This window comes from Symphodus melops (assembly GCF_947650265.1).
Source record: "Symphodus melops genome assembly, chromosome: 1".
In the NCBI taxonomy this organism is placed as follows: Eukaryota; Metazoa; Chordata; class Actinopteri; order Labriformes; family Labridae; genus Symphodus; species Symphodus melops.
The window spans coordinates 49,118,460-49,137,795 of NC_136691.1; the positions used below are offsets into that span (position 1 = coordinate 49,118,460).

Below are 19,336 nucleotides of genomic sequence, written 5' to 3' on the forward strand. Positions count from 1 at the left end.
GAACAAACATCCTGACATGAAAGATCACCAGTTTCAGACATCTGGCCACTCTCATGTTATTTTTCTGCACACACTCTGCTGGCTAATAAGCTGCAAGAAACCCACAAACAATCCCTTTAACAGAAGGAACTCCCTTTAAAGTGAACAATCCCACGAGTGGCACATTTAAAACGGGTACGTAGATAGTCTTACTGTCCTGCTGTGCAGCAGATTCAGAGCATGTGGACATTTTCAAAACCACAACAGCTAATGTCTAGCACACAAACACAACACATGTGCAGGCTGTTTTGGGGGTGTTTAAGTGCACACATCTGTTAGTATTCAGAGGTTTGTTGAGGTCTGCAGGTGAACCATGTGAATGAACATTATAATGACGTTACAAACCTGCACACTGCTTTACTGGCAGTGTTAAACTTGTCCACAGTAACACTGACAACATTTGCGCTACCATTTTCTAAGCATTTCCCCTACTATTACAAAACAGTGGTTTGTATAAGACTTGTTACAAAAAAAATAAGCATCTTGGTCAAAAACACTGGACAAGTGTGCGGGTAACTTAATAATCTGCTGATTTTAACAAAGCAGAATACCCAAAAGGGATGGAATTGGAAAAAGATGACTCCTAGACAAACAGCCAAACAGCCTCAAAGTTTCAGAGCAGGCAGATCAGACTCTTCCCCTCTTCAATCTCCTCCTGCACTTTATCGCTGGATGTGGCGATCTCAGCCTGAGCAGAGAGAACAGCACACAGGAAGGTCGCCAGCGTTCCTCCAATCGCTGCGTAGAAGGCCCAGCCAAGTGAACACAGAGCCGGCCTGAAAGGCGAGGCCTCGGAACTGCAGTAGCTCTTCACCTTCTCTGAACCCCAACCAGCAGGGTACAGCATGAGACCGACCATCAGCAGCAGGCCTGAGGGAGAGAAGAGACCATGAGGCGAAGGGTTGAGTCACTTACATGTAAACATCAGGGCTGACAGGACAAACAAGTCCAAGTGCAGCTGGGAACTAGGTGACTCAACACTGGTGAAGAAACCATCTATTTTTCAGCTGACAAGCCTTTGATTTGGACTGAAAGGAAAGACCCCCCTTTGATTGATTACTCAGTCGACAGATCTGTCCAGCCAAACACACCCTATATTGAAAGAAACTTGCATAATATCTATCTAAACTTGGGTGTTTCAACATGTAAATTCAAATCAGAACTTCCCCAAAGGTTACAGCATGATTATTAGATCCACAGAAATATTCTTGCATAAACCTATTTTATTTGTAAAAGGTCCCATATTATTAACGTTAGCTTCAGCAGCAAGTACAATATGAACTGTTACATAACTGCTTAAACATGTCTATGGCTCTGCATGGCTTCTTCTGAGCGGATCACAGGACCATAAAGATTTCAAAGGCTGCAAATGTTTGATCACAGCACGTGATCAAACAGATGAGAAAGGAAAATAGCAAGTTAGCATAATATCAAACTGATCAAACCTTGGTATAAGACATCTCTTACTTTCCTTCTGTTTGTCTTTTTTGAAAACTGAATAAACACAAAATCCTGAGAACTGAATCAAGTAAATACCGGCCAATAAGAGTTCAACTAAATACTCATGCATCTTCATTCAGAGAGACACAAACAATAAGTCTGACCTGCGATGGCCTGCAGCAGTCCACAGATGTTGAATAAGCTCTTCTTCAGGATGCTCTGGAAGCACAGGCTGAAGATGGAGATACAGGCCACCACTCCGAGCACTAATGTTCCTGCTGCCAGAAACAACATGGCCGCCTGCCAGAAGCCACTGGCCACTTCTCCAAACGTCCCAGCGTAGGGCCCGCAGCTGACCCCAACTCCTCGTCTGCCGATGCGAAGGCAGCGGCTGTAGAGACCCAAAGAAGGCCGATACTCTCCAGCGTCCACTACCGCCCCGCCCGCACTGGAGTCCGAGCGAGGGAATCCTAGCAACCAATCAGGGCTCATAAAGGCGATGAGCTCAGCGAAGGCCACTAGGATGCTGAGCAGCGTCCAGAGCATGGAGCGGCATGTTACAATGACATGGCACATGGCGTTTTGTCTTTCTGAGATGGCAACAAGCAAATTCACAAAATAGGATCAATATTTTTTAAGCACTTTTCCAAGTTTCAGCACGCTGACATAGAGGAGTCTAAATTCCTTTCCTTACATAGAGAAAGGTCCAGTCGATTCCCTGTTAGGATCCAGATGTGCAGCTGATGTTATCCTCTCTTAGCAGATGTCAAGCCTACTTTGTTCTTCGTTTTTCTCCCTTCTTTTTTTTTCCCGAGGCTCTGGTCGTCCCAAGAAATGCAGCTACAATGCGCCGAAACAGCTCCCCTCTGCCATCATGCTGTTTGAACAGTAACCCTGCAGAGACACAGACACAGAAGCTTTATGAAATGGGAGTCACTGATATGTACAAGAGGGGCAGAGGGAAGAAGAGTGAGCAAGAGTTTAAAAAGACTGGTTTCCCATTCACTATGAATCATGAAGTTAAGCCTCCCACAGAGCGCTACTTCAAGTTCACTATCAGCCAGCTGTATGTGTACCACGAGCAACACTTCCAGATGTCTCTGGAAGGTTTGGGATGAGTCACACGCACACACACAACACTGCTAGAGACAACAGATATGACTGTTACTGTCGTCATTTGATTTGTGATTACTGCGCATTTGTGCGTTGGGTTTTATCTATAAACTGACTGGAGCCTCGTGTGTCTCACCGCTCAGCAGCTGTCAACACAAATCGGTGAGGCGCTCTGTTACAACATGCCACATTTGACAGCAACACACATGCCTGATCCTCTCTGCTGCGGCAAGCACACACATGAAATCTACTGGAGCTCCATCATTGCGCTCCCTTTTTAAATTACAGTCTGAATAAACATATTTTATGCATTAGAGTGAGCGGTTATTGGATTTATTGTAGCCTTTTATTATATTATATGTGATGCTGAAGCATTTTAAAGAATGTCAACTCTTTGTTCTTGACTCAACAGCAATCAGCAGCAGAACATAACTCGTAACCTGTAACAGATGACATGTTCGAAGCAATCCTCTGAACTGTATTTGAGAGGTTGTGCATGTGAGTCACTGTTTAAGTGTGCGTCTGATTGAGGTCCCAATCAAAGTCATTGTTATACCGTTGCTATGTTATGATTGAGTCGTAGTGACCACACTGGCCTGGATACAGCTGTGGTCCCATGGGAGCTCTGAGGTTTCTTAGAAGGCCCCTGATGTCATGATCCTGTGTTATGATACACCCAGGAAAATATTCTTGATCTGGTGAAGTTCAGGAGGCCTTTAAAAACAGTTGCCCCAGCCTTTTCCCAAAAATGTGAGTTCAGGAATAGACCTATCTACCTAATTTACAATAAAAAATGTTGTTTAAAGCTGGTTTTCCTTTTTTTGTCGCTTAGATTTGAGTTCAAATCTTTGTTATTGAGAAAGCAGTAATAAAACATTCAATACAGATCCATCTTAATTTTAAAAAGAAAACAAGTTAACACACAAGTCAAAGAGTAAAACAACAGAAAGACAAGTAAATATCTCCTTACACCTTATCCCAGGGACTTTGCTCCCATTAGTCAGGGGGTTTATCAATGTTGCTAAGTAATCAGTATTACTCTAAGTGTTGAAAAGAAGGGAATGCCAAATCTTGAAGTGCCTCCACTTATTTGAAAGCAAGAATCAAATTCGCTCCAAATCAGAGTGTGTTACTATTTCTACATGGGAGTTTTCTGGTTTATTTTTTTTTCTTTGATCAGTGCGTAAAACAGTTGCTGTTGCGGACATTTATTAAGCAGGGAAAACGGATCACAGACTGTGAAGAGCACCAGAAGGACGGTCAGGCTTTAATATTGCATGTTTTGCTAAGATTTTAAGCTGAGCAAATGCTACTACAGTGTTTGCTTTCTTTATTACTGCTTTCCACTGAAAATACAGTCCCTTTGAACCGTTTACTGCTAAATTCATGGATTATCCAGAGTAGAGTAATGGGACTATTTTTTCTGGAAAGTTTTGCCGCTGATGAGTTATTTTAATAGAATTCCTCAAACGTAAGCATCATAAACAAAATCCAGTAAAGAAAAAGGAGAAAGTCTTGGGGACTTTCACCTCAAAATCCGAACACATTGTAGCTCCTAAACATGATTTTGCACGGCACAATGCCACTTTAACTTAGTGAGGAGTAATGAAGTGACTCTTTAAAAGTGTCCCAGTCTGTTCAAGTTATAAGATGTACAATACATCATGCTTAAGCTCGCTCCAATAGATTCATAACTTTCACATAAAAGGGAAGGAAGGCTTGTTGATCTTATGAGAGAAGACAATTTATTCATGTTATGACTCTTAAATCTTGCTGAATGTGTCACTTAGTCGGTGATGAAAAGTTCAGCCCACAAACATTTATTAAGAGCAATAAGTCACTCTAATGTCGTGAGGGAAATAAATGCGGCATGAGGTCATAACCTCCCCACCAGCCTCCATTTGGGATGCTAAATCTTCCCATCACATCTGTAGAGAATGAACACTACAGTTGTGTATCCGAGCTACAGAATAGGAGCATTATCTCATGCAGCTAAAAACGCCAAGTAAGTAGGGATAAAAGTGGGTCAAAAAAACAAAGTCACAAGCATGACGACATCTTAGGAGAAGGTATGAGATTTGAAACACTTTAGATGCGGGTGTGATTCAGTTCAGCGGGTTCAGTCATGTTTGCATTTCACGCCTGTGTTCTCAAGTAGTTCTGCTGCTGCTCTGATGCCTATGAAGGACTGTGCTTTATTTTTGTGTACAGATTTGCTTTGTCTTGGGTTTGACAGTGATGCCTATCTGTATCTTTCCCAAATTCATCTTGATCTAACAAGTTTGCATGAGCAGAATTATAGGAAGAATGTCTGCTTTAAAGTCCCCTTATTCTCTTACTACAATTTAGTATCCTAATTACAGATTACATGAACCCTCAGCCAAAATACATGGTCTACATGTAATTACCCTGCTTGGGAAAAAAAGAGGGCATTACAGTAACAGGCTGACTGAACGAATAGAAACAGAATAAAGAAGCAACTGCACAGCAACACGAATATTCATTATCAGCAAATAAAGAGCAAATGGTAGATTTAAACAGGAAACAAACAGGAAGAAACATTGTCTTTAAAAAACCTTCTAACGCTCAGTCAATGTGAAAATGATCAGTCAACTTTGCTTGCTTAATATGAGCTGTCAAAGTACTAGATGTCATTTACAGTGCACAACATGCAATGTGCAGTATATCCATGTAAGGTGCAAATATACCCAAAAGTCCCACAAGTAACTGCACTGGACTATTATTGATGGACACGAGGAGGAATGCATGTATACGAATGTTAGCCTTTGTTTTAGAGCACAGACATTTTGTACATTGTGACATGACAAGTAAGGACTTCTATTGTGCTCTTCTATTTTGCATTTATATGTTAGTCTCGATGAGGGTATTAGGGTATTTGTATTCTTCGAGTTAGGGCAGATAAATGAACTCCGTTTAAATTGCAAAATGATCATTCACAATCAACATATCATTTACAAGGTTGGAATGTACTATAACTAATCAGACAAAAGGTTCTATATACTGTAAACAAGCAATCTTTTCTCACCCTCGATGATTTTACCCATTAGATTAAGGACTATAATGACCTACCGTTACACCATTTCTATATAGCCAAATAAAGCTCTGGCTATCTTTCAGCTACCCTCATATTAATTGTTTTTTTGTTTTTTTTTCTTTGAACAGGAGTGATGTGTTGTAAACAGGCAGTGTTTTAAACATGTAGGACAACCGACAGACATGAAATATATCAAATACTGTAGGCATTCTTCAGTAACATTTCTTAATTTCACTTCATATTGCATGTTTTTTTTTCACTCTTTTATAAGTCCCTATCACTCTCCTTATTGTTATCTAAGTTTCCATTCTTCAGTACTTACAATGGCTTCCCACAACATCATCCAGCCTGACTCACCACATTCATACTCTGTTTAACCTCTAATTACAGTAACCATTAAAACATAGTAATGTGTGTGCATCCTGAATACATACACACGTGTAATTGTAAATCTGTTACAGTACACATGTATCTTTGCGTGTTTGTTTATCTGAGTGCGAGCCATCCAGGCTACAGTGTTGGGTCCTCTGTAGTGATTTAGAGTCTTCTGTTGGCAGCTGATTATAGTCCACCTAGGTCAGGCACGCTGCTGTCGGTTATGACTACAATACCCTCAAATTAGCAGCTCTGCCTCTTTAAACCACAGGGATGGAGTCTAAACATACCTTGTCGAGGCAGTCAGCAGCCACCTTGTGTGTTCTTACTGGAAATCTCTTCACTCAAACCTCATCATGGCTCTCTGTAGTCTCACTGAGGATGCCACTCTGAGTAAGATGGAAATTAGAAGGGACTTTTTTCTGGTGGGGTGAAGTGTTTTGAGGAAGTGTAATGGCTCTTTCTTTCTCTGGCTGTCTCTTTGAAGAACAATAATTTAGAGGGCTTAGACATGTTCATGATTAGGCTACTTTATGTGGTCACCCTCTCTAGTCGGCACAGGAATTACTAGTCGGTTAAATATCATTTTTTTGATAATACAGTATGCATACATTGACTCCTCTTCTATCAGAAAACTATTTAGTCGGAGGCAGCTCCATATACAGTCTATGAGACTATTTACATGCCAGTGCAGCGGTGCAGAAAGGTCACTATGTCCTGAAATTGATAAACACGCTTCACTTGTTTGCAGCTTTTAAAACAGATTTCTGGGAAAGTGCTTGAGCAGCACTTCCTTGGCAGAGTCAAGCTTTTCTATGTGTTGATCTGAGTGCTGAAGGAGGAGTACTTTTACACTTGATGGCACATGAGTCACTCAGAATGATGACTTATTCATAACCTGGTGATCAAGGTGATAGGTCTCTGCCTCTCAGTTGCTTTTGATAGATATGCATCTTCTTCAAACTGTCAGATCTTTGTTACTGCTGCTTTCTGCCTGCCTGTGGAGTGAATGTCAGTGATATGCATCACCAACACTAAAGGATCACAGGGTCTTATGATTCTTTCATGAGTCCTGCATGACGCTGAGTTTGACCGATGTTGCATTAGATATGCTACAAGATGAAAGCAGTCATTCTTGCATCTGATCTGGACCTGTTGATTCCCACCCTGCTCTGATGTCCTGATAGAAACCAAGCCTGCCACACTATATTACATGCATGCAGTGAGGGACTGAAGCCAACACACACTTTTCCAACCCTTCATTCAGCCAGTCCCCTTGCTAATATGAGAAAAACGTGTTAATGGAATGTATAGAAAGTGTGGGCTGACAACGAGCCATGTGAACTGCATGTTTAGCTGTGAAAACCAAGCAGCCTTGAAGCTCAATCAAATGTGTACAAACAAATCAGAACATCAGTATGAGCTGAGACATTTTGCTGTCTCAGACAAAGCCGTGGATCGAGGCCTACAGTATGTGGGTCAGTCATTTGGAAGTTAGTTAGAGGAGGCAGAGGGGTTGTAAATCAGGAGTAATTGCTCTGAGATATCAGCAAAGGGCTCTGGTAGCATGCCAAGGTGCTGAGGTAATGAGTTCTGACCGCTGTAGTCTGCCTGTATAGGATGAAAGTGAATGGGGACTGAAGGTGGGTGGTTTACCGATTCAAAACAGTTGACCCAGATTGTTCAACAAAGAGATGGCTCATGCAGATGGAAGTTTTTTGTTTTTTTTTAAATCAAGAGATCCAATTATGGACATTGATTTAAATGATAAAAAATGGAAATGTTTAAGTTCCTCCTAACACCCATTTCACACTTGGAGGGCACTACTGACATTTTCTGCACATTACCCAGGTGAGTTGGAGTGAAGAACTCAGCCCTAACCCTCTAACCGCATCAAACACAGTTTTTTCTGGCAGCCTTCTAGTTCAAAGTCCACATGAGGACAGGGTGAACCAATGTGTACAACACACAAAGGTGATATACCAAAACCTTTACATCAAGCAAGAATATTAGAATGTTCACTATGGTTTTAATACTTTTTTGCACCACATGTTGTGTAATTTATAGATTTAGCATTATTCTTATGATCAATAGTGTTGAAAAAGGGCTATTATTATAAATGTTTATTTTTAGGCTTTATTATGCCATCATTTCAGAGACAGTGGACGGAGTTCAAAATCAGCGACAGGGAGTGGGGAAAGACATGCAGGAAAGGAGCCACAGGTTGGATTAGAACCAGGGCTGCCCACTGTGAGGACCACAGACTACCTACCACTGACAAAACCAGAACTGATAGTGTTTGATTGGTATTAGTATCGTACTGAAGGTAATTCTTTTAACCTGACAACCACAATGTTGACATATTTGCTTTGTAAGCTAACCTTGAGAGTTTTTAAAAGGTGCCTTTAAACAAAATAAATTAAAATGCATATATTTAAAATCCACTGCTTCCTATTTCTATATTATGTTTGCTTCAAAATAATGTTTTCCACAAGTGTTTGCATTTTGGATAAGTTCCTGTGCTCCCCTCATTCAAACTAAACCAACTATTTCCAGGAGTAGGAAGGGGTTCTCACAGAGCCTCATGCTGTGTGGTAAATGTGTGAAAGGGCAATTCTGGAAAATGTCATGGACTGTGTCCATACGTCATGTGTCAAAAGGTTGATGAGCACTTTTACTGTTCTTAAAAAAACAATTTGAGCAGGTTTATCGCCCACCCAGATCAGATGATGCCTCACATTGAGGCTTGGAGGACTTCATTAGCTCATTCTTCTTCACTCTCACATCCTGGACCAGAAACCTCAAACCAAGGCAAACTGCTCCCTGAGCTGCACAGCCTGCTCTGGTCTGGTCCTGTCATGCATCTGGACCAGCAAAAAGGAAGGCCCTCAAACCAAAAACCACGAAAGAAGCACCATCTTTAGGACTACACAGCTACCCAAACAAGATGTGGACAATCACAGGCTGCTAATGACACTCTAACTTCCCTTTGTGTGTTTCCAAAAAGCAGGGAAATAAGAAACCCCAAGAGATATGGAACTAGTATGATAGCAGTCGGTACAGGGCAGGACCAAACATATCCCTCATTCATAAAAGAATGCAAGCAGCAGAGTTCTTGGGAAAGTGAGAGCGAATGGAGTTGTGAAGCAATAGGGAAAACACATCACAGAAAAAACACATCACACTCTTAACATTCGAATTTCCCAATCAATGTTCAAGGAAACGATTTATTGTCAGCGATTTATCAAGACTATGTTGGGGGCGTGGCCAAGAGAGTGACGTAAGAAGAGCAAACAAGCCATAACATTAGCTGTAGAAAGAGACACCCTTTCCCCTGCAGCAATGGCTCATAAATCTTCATCACAGTTCATTTTTATCAACTGAACAAACAGCTTCATGTCAACACCGAGCTCTCTTTTACCCCAAGGCAGTGTGAAAAAAAAAAAAAAAACTGATTTGGGAACCTTTGTAACCCAAACCAGGTCTTCCAACCGATGTAGCGAGAACACATACACACAACACTAATGAGCTATACATAGTACCCCCTTTGATCGTCACACCTGCTTTCACAGGAAGCTTTATCCTACGGACAGAGGAGAGAGTTCAGAGAGAGCCATACAAAGCACCAAAGAGCACAAGCACAAAGACAAGTTCAGTTTCTTTGGCTTGCATGAGGCTTTCTCAACCCTCACAGATATTACGAAACAACCAAAGCTTCTGTCTTCAAGAACTCTAACCATAACCATGTGAGCCACCACATTTGTTGCCCTCTATAAACAGTGAAGGAAAGAATGGCAAACTGAGAAAAAGTTTCCCATGCATGGACCTTTACCACAACTTTTATCTCGCAACTTCAGGGAGTGAGAGATTTCTGCCTTCAATTGCATGTTTAGTGCTCCAGATTTATTTGACAGACATAGATTATCCAATATATAATAATTCAATCTGTAAAAAGCCAATAAATGTAGCCCCCCTAACTGGGTATGATAAGTGAAAAAAATTTGGTAAGTTCCATCCTTCAAATATATGAGAGGAGGCTGATGTTTCAAAGACAATAAGAAGTGCCAAACATGTAAACAAGGCATCAACATTCAAGCCCCTCCAAAAGCATGCAGAAGCACAACTTTACTGACGCACAAACAATTAAAAATAAACACACACCTAAAAGCCATGGAGTATGCCAGCCTGTGCTCACTCGTCTGTGGTGTGACTGCATTAAAACGCATGACTTCCCAAGTGAAAAGTATCAGCCAAGCTCGTTTGTGGGCATGTGTTTGTGTGTGCACCAAGAAAAGAAAAAAAAACCCTGAATAAAAATCTCTGCCCTCTTCATCTGGTGCGACTCAACTCAACAAAGGCTGCACAAAGACGTGCCGACAGCAGCCCCCTTCACTCACTCTTAGTGTTCAAAGACCTGTCACCATTGGCCCAGAATCCCCTCCCTCTATCTCCAAGACAGGCCGCTGTGGCCCCTAACCTATTCAATCTGTGCAGCACCCCGGCCCCTCACTCTCTACCCTGACTCTGAGGTGGCCCCACAGATACTGACGCACAAAGCCCCTCAGTGACCCTCACATTTCACTTACACAAAGACAGGAATGACACAGCTTTGCTCCGCCCCCTCCTTACTCCTCCAGCTGTCTCATTTGTTTCTAAATAAGATGATGGATGCACAAACAAACTTTTCCTGCCTTCTTCTTCTAAACAATAAGTCGACCCTACCTCCTCTACTGTGATGTTTGAAGGACCTCACAGCATTTCTTTATATGAAACATGTGTTTTAGGAAAGGGTTTGGATGTACTACTGGTGCTCCTGGTTTCTATTAATTGAACAATAAGATGAAACGTTGCAGCAACCTGCTCATCATACAGGTAATCCATCAAGACAATCATTTTCAGCTTTGCTTATTTTGAGAACAGAATTCTCATTCAAAGTATAAAATCTACCAAAATGACGATGTTGATATTTAAAAACTAAAACTAGTGAGCAGATTATACATTAACACCATGTGTATTTGTGTGTGTTAGTGTCTGTGTGTGTTTTCTTTTACTGCGTCTTCTCTTATATCAGAGATTTTTTTGCCAGACTCGACACTTTTTTGTAGATGTTCCTAACCAGGTAAAGATCCTGAGTTATCGCCAATCTAAATGTCTGCTGTCAACAGATTCATCAAATAGCTACAAGTTGGTTTAGCATTTGCAAAGCACTGCTGACAAAATCTCCCTTTGTAATCACCTTAATATACGGCATCTGCTGATATTGCTGCTATTTTACAAGTTTGCACTTGTTATCTGGAGGTTGTCAAAACCAAGAGTACGCAGGTTAAGGCAATCACACTTAAGTCAATCAAAGTACAACTGCTCATATATATAAAAAAGGCCTGGAACCTGTTAAACGTGACAAAATGCTGATTTGTAGCACTGGGAGTTCTGGTGAATGGACTTTCTGAAAGATGGTGGCAGTGATTCCCTCCTCTCATCACAGCAGTTTGTCCTTGAACTCAGCTAGAATAAACACTGAGCATTTTCCTGGCTTTGTTTAGTTTATGACGGAGTACCACTTCCCCCTCTCTTTACACCGTGTGTATCAGGCGCAGAGCTCCATGGGTGGCTCTCTCATACAGATGGACATTCTCCTCCTTCTTCTTCTCCTCCTCCTCACTGTACATCAAGGACATGAGGTTGTGGTGGAAGTAGAAGAAGAAGGCAAAGTTGCTGTGTGGACTTATACACTTGACCGATAGATTGAGAAATAAAAACAATACTGAAGGGCCAAAATAACAGGTTAGGCTTCTACTGGAGGTGTGGATGTACTGTTATGTCAAACTGCTGTTATTATAGTCATTGCTTAAATACAATCTTGTCATATGAAAGTACTCTTTAAATACGACACCCCCTGTTTACATTTTTCATAATGTATATATTTGTTGTTCTTTTTTATAGCTGTATGTTCACCTATGTACATGCATTTAGACTCGAAGTTAAATCCCTGGTGTTTGTGCTATAACCTGGCCTGTCAAAATGATTACGATTTGACTGATGCTCTGCAACTGCATATCTTTCACTCTGAAAACAATTGGCTGAAGGGATGTGCAAATCCACACCCCTGCAGGAAGTGTCCAAATATAAACAGTTAGTTTTTGAGGTGGCTGTCACTTTAGTTTCTCTGTGGATTAAGAATGCAAACTTCAACTGTCCAAGTTACCACATAGAAAAATCACTGTTCAAGGTGAAAACAAATGAGCTCAAAGCAGCTGTTACACACAGAGGAACATTAGACAAGAAACATGTTAATCAATCCATAAAAGTTTCATTCATGACATTTTCAGCAACAGCCGGTACTCATACTGTGTGTACAAGTCATCGACACGATTGAAGTCAGTGCCATAAACATCCACATGACGTCTGCTGCTTGCATCGTCCTCTACTCACGTGCAGTCAAGGTGTAGATGGTGAGCACGCGCCTTGTGAAGAACTTTTCCTTTCGTTATGAAGCTCTGCTTGTGATCCAGGGCAGCTCAGCTCCGGTTTACCGAAAACTCATTCAACAACTCTCCTTTTTTTCAGGACGTTATTCTTCCACTCTCACCCTCACACTTAAAGACGTCCCACTAAACATCTGACGTCACGCTTTCTCCTCTTCTCCCTCCCCCCTTTTTCCCTCCCCGTTTGTCAGGCGGAGACGAAGAAGAAAAAAGTTTCACTGATGATGAGAAATAGGATGACTTCCATGAACTCATTCAATAAAGGCTTCCTCTATTATTTATCACGCGTTTCTATCAGCTTTGTATTCATCAGCATAGTAAACGAAGTGCAGTGATGTCTGGAATTTCAATTAAACGTTCTCCTTGTTCATTTGGAGATACCCCTACTCATAAGTGGATTCATTATTTCTTGATACTAGTAGGCTACTTAGATGAGCTGCTATGCAATTTACTCAAAAATAATTAGAAGAAATCTAGTTAACCTAAATCAAAGTTGTTTCTAATAGGCTGAGCTGTGGAGTTTCCCATTTTTGGAGCTATGTAGTTTAGTGGTTTCAGGATTTTATCTAACTCCTTCGGTTATTTCTAAGATTAAAAATGCACAGGCTACTAATAAAGTCGGCGTTATGGTAATGTTAAACCAAGGCTTTGCCATAACATAACCATTAAAAAAAAATACCCAGTACACGCTAAAGGAGTGAATTCCTAGCTAATGTTAATGTTACCTTGGAACTTTTAAATGCTAACGGTTGCATGAATGTAGTATTTGGGTAATTATTATTGGTTGTAGAAACAAATACTGTTAGTTGTTTTCATTACTGAACGCTCCAGAAAACATTTCAGATCATAGGCTTTACTCTCTACTCTTCTCTTCCTGTTGTTTTCTTTCTAACAACCCAGGGAGCTGAGCTGGAGACACAAACCACACTTAAAATTTATTACATTGTGGTCTGTGGAACTGTGACAACTCAGAGGAGACTTTCACACTGGGACTGTATGAAGTTTTAGAAAGGTTCAAGTCACTGCTGCAGGGAATAACATATGACACCAGGCCCCAAACTGGATGTTTAAATAGGATTATGTGGTTTGTATGCTATGTAAAATGGTAACGGTGATACACTGTGGCAGGAAGTTCATATAAGTATACAGCTTGAATAGCAGTTAAAAGTCCCTAAAAACAAGATTACTAATCTTAACTACAGTTTCATTAAACGTTGTTTGTGTTTTGCTGATGATGGAAAAACGTTGTTTTATTGTGTTTCATATTATTTTGAATGTCTCTGCCTCTAAGTCTCACTAAAAACATCTGATTGTCTTGATATCACCTAAATGGGCACTCGAGTTAATCAAACTGAGCAACATACGGCAGCAAACTCACATTTATAATGACACTTTAACTTTCTCTGTGATGGTTAAACAAACTACAAGCTTCTTCATGCAGATCTCATTTATTAGAATGAAGTATGATATCATATATTTGTTTTTCCCTCGAAGTTATCCCTCTACATTACCATAAAACTCCAATTAATAGTCCACGTTTTTATTTACTTCTCAATAAGTAATTAAATGCCTATTTTTCAGATAGGCGTTGATATGAGACAGGCTCTTAACAAAGTTGAGTTGTTTCTTTACTGGTGCATAGCAAAGGTGAGAAAGACAATAACATTTAAAATTTACACCAGAAAGAATGTTGAGTATTGATTATGAGTACACAATCAGGACATCGATAAACAAATTAAATTACAAGTCATGATTTTGATCTTCCGTTATAAGACTGCCCATCCATACCATTGAAATGCACTGTGGGGAAGAGAGTGAGAGAACTTTCTGAATATATTTTTAATCCACAAACAAATCAACATTAAATAAATGGGGGCCTCTAACTGAGACCTGCTCATATTTGTCAAAACATGGCACAACAGCTAGTAAAAGGGAATTGGGATGGGCTTTTATTTGAAGATTTACGTTATCTTCAAAGTTGTTTAGCCATGTTTGTCAATCATTTCATATATGTTAAAAGTAATGTGAACTAACTGTCGGTATAAATGCCCTATCTTACTCTGAAATCATTTGAAGAACATGTGCCAGTAACAAGAACGATTGATGAAGACTTTAACTTCCTCCATTCAAGGACTTTTAAGTTCATGTTCTTATAGTGAGTTAATATGAGAATAAAAAGTATCTAAGCGTTGTCTGAGGTCTTGCAAATGTTCAACTTCGTGTATCTTTATTTAGATGTTCCATCATCCAAATTTAATAAACGTTCTGCAGCAAATTGCAGCTGTGATGTTGAGAAAGCAAACTGTCCTGAGAGGAAAATCAGCTTTTCTGTGCCAGGTAAAAGTATTTCCTTACAGTCTAAATGTTGTCTCTTTTCTGCTAAATTTACAATAATCTAATCAGTTTAGCAGTTTTTTTGGAAGATATCCTTATTAGCCCACATTTTCATGGTGATCTTTTGGTTAAACATATGATATACTTTATATACAAGAACAACCTAGTGTAAATATTTAACATACATGCCAATATGTCTGCAGTAAATAAGAGGTTTTTTTTCATAGATTTTGTAGATCAGAAATTAAGCTAAGAAAAAAATCCAGAATGAATCAACACTGGTGGTCTGCTTGGGACCATTTTTATGATTCATTTTTTATGCTGTATGATTCACATGCGTCATCATGCTTTTTTAGGCTTACCCCCATGTTTGGCAGGGTTTGTGACTGCAACTCGAACATTAGGAGTTCCACCACTCTGGTATTTACTGCTACATTCTTGCTGCATGCTATTTCTGTTATTTTCGATACAAACCTGACTTAAAAAAACATTCATTCTTCCCCCCAGCCTGTTAACAGCAGCTCTCATTTCCTTTCTGGGATGCTACAGTGGGAGTTGCTAAGTGCAGGTCTTCACGCCGCCCTCCTGACATTCTTCACAGTCTCAGACCTCGATCTCTGCAGTTTGTTTCCCCGCTCACATGGCGCCTGATTTCTCAACTGTGTCATTTGGTCGAACCCGGCCTCCAGGACTTCCTTTTTCCCCACCAGACCAGCCTGTGCGTGTCATGATGGTGAGAACACCGTGGGAGGCAGAAGAAGTCTGTAAATAGAGAAGTGTGGTCAAGATAGCTCTACGGTCTCAGAGGCAGGAGGATGATCTTATAGCTACAGGGTAACTCCATGGGAAACTGGGATGATGATGATGGGTTGAGTGGTTAGTGGCTGTGTGGAAGTCGTGCATTCAGTGCAGATATATATCGCCATGATGGTGCAAATAGCTTATATAAGTTTAGATATGTGTGAATGTAACGACTGGTATAATTGTGCTGATTACAGTAGTAATCCATCAATTATATATTGTTGAAACTCCCAATTGTAAGTGGTATTTAGCTTCCAAAGCTTTTTTTCTGAACAGAAGACCTTTGCGTTTCAATTGAATGAATAATGTTATAAGAATTCATACTCTTTATAAGATAAAGTAAGTTGAAAATTAGTTTTTGCTCATTTGTTTGGATTGTTCTCCCATAGCTATAACAAAGTTCCCAGCGTTAAGTGTGTGATTTTACATCCCGTCGCAGGGTTAAAGAAGCACTCATGGAAAGACTTAAAACAAAGGGAGCTGTTCATGTACAGCTCAGTGGCTTGTGAGCCTTGACATTACACATTTATTAAACCTCTCGTACTGGCAGATCAGCTGCAGAAGGACTCTGTGCCAATAAAATTGCAGATGAGGTGTAACAGGGTTTTCAATAGCTTGCCTCCAATTTGCAATGTTAAAAGGGCTTTAGATATCTCAAATGTGTGAAGTGCTTGAACATTATAAATGATGTTATCTTAAAATGACATGTTAAACACTTTGGAGTAAGCCTTCACTGCATGTCACCGCCGACTCTCTCCTTCCAACGTTTCCCAAAAAATATTGGTGGAGACTAAAACAGAGCATAAAGGAGATTTAATTCAACACTTTTTTTTTTTTTTTTTTTTACATTAGATGGCCCCAACATGGCTTCAACTGAATGCTTTTTTTCCAACGAATATTGCCCTTCCTTGGAAATGCGGGTTACACATCTTTAGCCTACAACTATATTAAGGAGTTTGACATAAAGATAATGAATGATTGATTCACTCATGCTTTTACTTCTAGGCCTTTACACTTGGCAAAATATCCCCCTTGTCTTGTGACATGCACAAACATCTCCATATTTGTGCACAGGTCACAGGATATTCACGTAATTTTCCTGAATATATCCTGCTGCATTCAGACAGCAGCTCCCCCTACCTTCATGCAGGCATTTTACTTGGGTTAAAGAGATTTTTTGGTTAAATTGAGATATTGTGTGTTTTCTTTTTTTTTAATCTCCGTGTGGTTTCATTCACACATGCAGCTCACCCAGAAAATGTTGGTTTCATTTTCAGGAGTTTTGTGCATGTGTGAATAGGGCGAATGTAACGTGCCAAGTTGACAAAACATTTATTATCACTTTTATCAAAACTCAGCAGAACTTTATCTTCCTTAAAATTGTGTTGTTCTCTCATCCTTGTACCGCCAATCCTTGTAGAAAGAGTCCAGTTTGTTTCGGGTTAGAATGCTTCAGTACAGTGAGGCAAACATAAACACACAGTGGGCAGCATTGTGGTCAGAAAGAGAAGGAGAATCCATCATTTCCATCTCTGTTTCTCAGGGATTTCCCAGTATTATACAAGTCGATGTTGGAAAAGAGGTCAAAGACATGCGATGGAAATAAGGTATGGCGTAAAGGTGAGATGTTGCTTTGGACCACAGAAGCACAGCAAAGAGGAACATTACTGATTGGTTATAGCCCTGCTATATGATGGACGAGTACAGTCACAATTTAATAAGGAAGCACATGCTTTGATGTCTATCTGCTGTAGTAAGTAAGTAAGTAAGTAACGTTTAGTTATAGAGCACCTTTCACAGATAAGGATCACAAAATGCTTTACAACAATAAAAGGCGATTTGTGGACAACAAAACAATTTTACCATCTACAATTAAAAAAAAAGTTGTATCTAATAGCATGTAAGAGAAGAAACCAAACCAAACAAAAAAAGACAAATAATCCTGAAATAGTCTTTTAAGGACATTTTGAGCAAGCGTACTTTGGCTCAGCATTACTGTAGCTCTATAAATATGTGTTGTCTTTGCTTATCCAAGTTTTATTTATCTTACCAACCTGCTTTCGCTAATCTTCCACATATTAATCAACCTGCAGACACCAGGAAGGAACTTGAACGCTGCAGCATGAAATTGCATTAAGCAACAAAATGAAACTCGACTTTCCAAGTGTTTCGGTTCTTTGTGTTTTGCCAAAATAAATATGGCTCTGGGATACAGGTGACTTCATGAATTGTGTTTGGATAGCATGTCTGTGGTTGCTAACAAACAATGAAGAAATAACATACACAGGCTAACTCAGTGTGATGTTTGAAGGAACTCATCCCCTAGGCATTTTACTGTTTATTTTGTATTTTGAAATGAAAAAAGAAAAAAAAATCCCCAAAACAACATAATTGTTTTGTCGATTATAAACATGCTCATCCAAATGACTTAATCTTCATGTAATACAAGTCACAGATTTTAATGGACCCACCTGGCTACACTTTCCAGCATTTTCTTTTGATATACTGTTCATTCAAGATTTATCAGGATGCAGTTGTTCAGTTCTCTATACAGTCAAGCTCTGAAATTAAAAGGCACATGCTATAAGATAAGTTACGCCCTCTGTAGAGCTCTTTATATCTTTTTAGTGAGTAGCAGAGGGTAATGAAAAGGTGTGGTGCTGCTCCATTATAGGAAACGACAAGTGTGTTAGTTCAAACACTTATTCTCCTGTTTTCAATGTGCAACATACTGTATGTCCAACTGTTGTTAAGCAACTGGTTTAGTGGCTCAAATCAAACCACTGTGCATGTTCTGCATGAAGGTTTATGTGCTGAACACATGTAGCCTCTTACAGTGGATTGTTATGGATACAAATGTGCAGGTGTGTGATGGGTCAATAGTTATAGATTATTAATAAGTGGAGTTTTTATAGAATGAAAAACAGTTTTTTCTACTTTTGTATAAAAATAGACAATTAACAGTTACAGACAAGACACAAATAGACATGATTAGTCATAAAACCAAAACCCAAGACTGTGTGTAATGTTGGACTTAGCCACCGTGATGTCATCCATTTGTTTGTGGATTTCTAATTTGAGGACTCTGGCTTGGCATCGTGGCCCTGCAATATGGGTTTTTGAAGCCAAAAGTGACCAAATGCAGATGACAGGGTGGATGTTGAGAGCAGTAAGCGATTGATGAATGTTAATTTAATACAGTTACACAGTCTAAAGCCCATGGTTGATTCATAAGCTTATAGTTAGAAAGTTGTAATGGGACTTAGTTTTGGTGCCAGCCTTAATTGGTTATAAAAGTAATTTGGGGCACTCCTAAATTGTTCACAAGATTTTCACTCCAAAACTGTCCCTATTTAAAAAAATAAATCAATCGGCTCCATGTTCAGTCCTGTAGGTTGATTCTTGATGGAAACTGATGCTTGATGGAAACTCATTGGCACTTTCATGATCTGCCTGATCTGCCTGTGTCCTCCTTTCACCTTATTGTTCCTACAAGGAATGGCTCCCTAATAAAACGTCACTAACACGTTTCTTTACAGAATCATCATCATTATCAGTCTGTATAAGTGGAGTTGTAAGCCACTCTCCTGTTCCCAAAACCTAACAAGTCTCAACAGACTGGGAAACTGCTGCCCCAATTATAAGTACCAGCAATAATAACACATACCGGTAATAATGTATAAAAGTATTACAT

The 19,336-nt window shown here is 39.8% G+C and overlaps 1 protein-coding gene across 2 annotated transcripts; it reads right to left on the minus strand.

The window, feature by feature from the left end:
- Positions 1-88: 88 nt before the first annotated feature.
- Positions 89-12,663, minus strand: LOC306834325 (LHFPL tetraspan subfamily member 2a protein-like). 2 transcript variants are annotated; one of them, XM_079360170.1, is made up of 4 exons: positions 12,455-12,663; positions 2,174-2,373; positions 1,644-2,069; positions 89-909 (listed from the first exon to the last, which is right to left on the minus strand). In XM_079360170.1, the coding sequence occupies exons 3-4, from the start codon at positions 2,053-2,055 to the stop codon at positions 653-655; spliced, it is 669 nt and encodes a 222-aa protein (XP_079216296.1). In that variant the 5' UTR covers positions 2,056-2,069; positions 2,174-2,373; positions 12,455-12,663; the 3' UTR covers positions 89-652. The 2 variants fall into 2 exon arrangements, with proteins under 2 accessions (XP_079216296.1, XP_079216295.1); XM_079360169.1 differs by having other exon boundaries at positions 1,644-2,373.
- Positions 12,664-19,336: the final 6,673 nt, after the last annotated feature.

What these genes read in the sequence shown, in the direction of transcription:
- LOC306834325 (XM_079360170.1), bottom strand. Translation starts at nt 2,055, where the DNA reads ATGTGCCATGTCATTGTAACATGCCGCTCCATGCTCTGGACGCTGCTC. An exon ending in ACTGCTGCAGGCCATCGCAG is followed by an intron (nt 910 to 1,643) that starts GTCAGACTTATT and finishes TCTCTCCCTCAG; the next exon opens with GCCTGCTGCTGATGGTCGGT.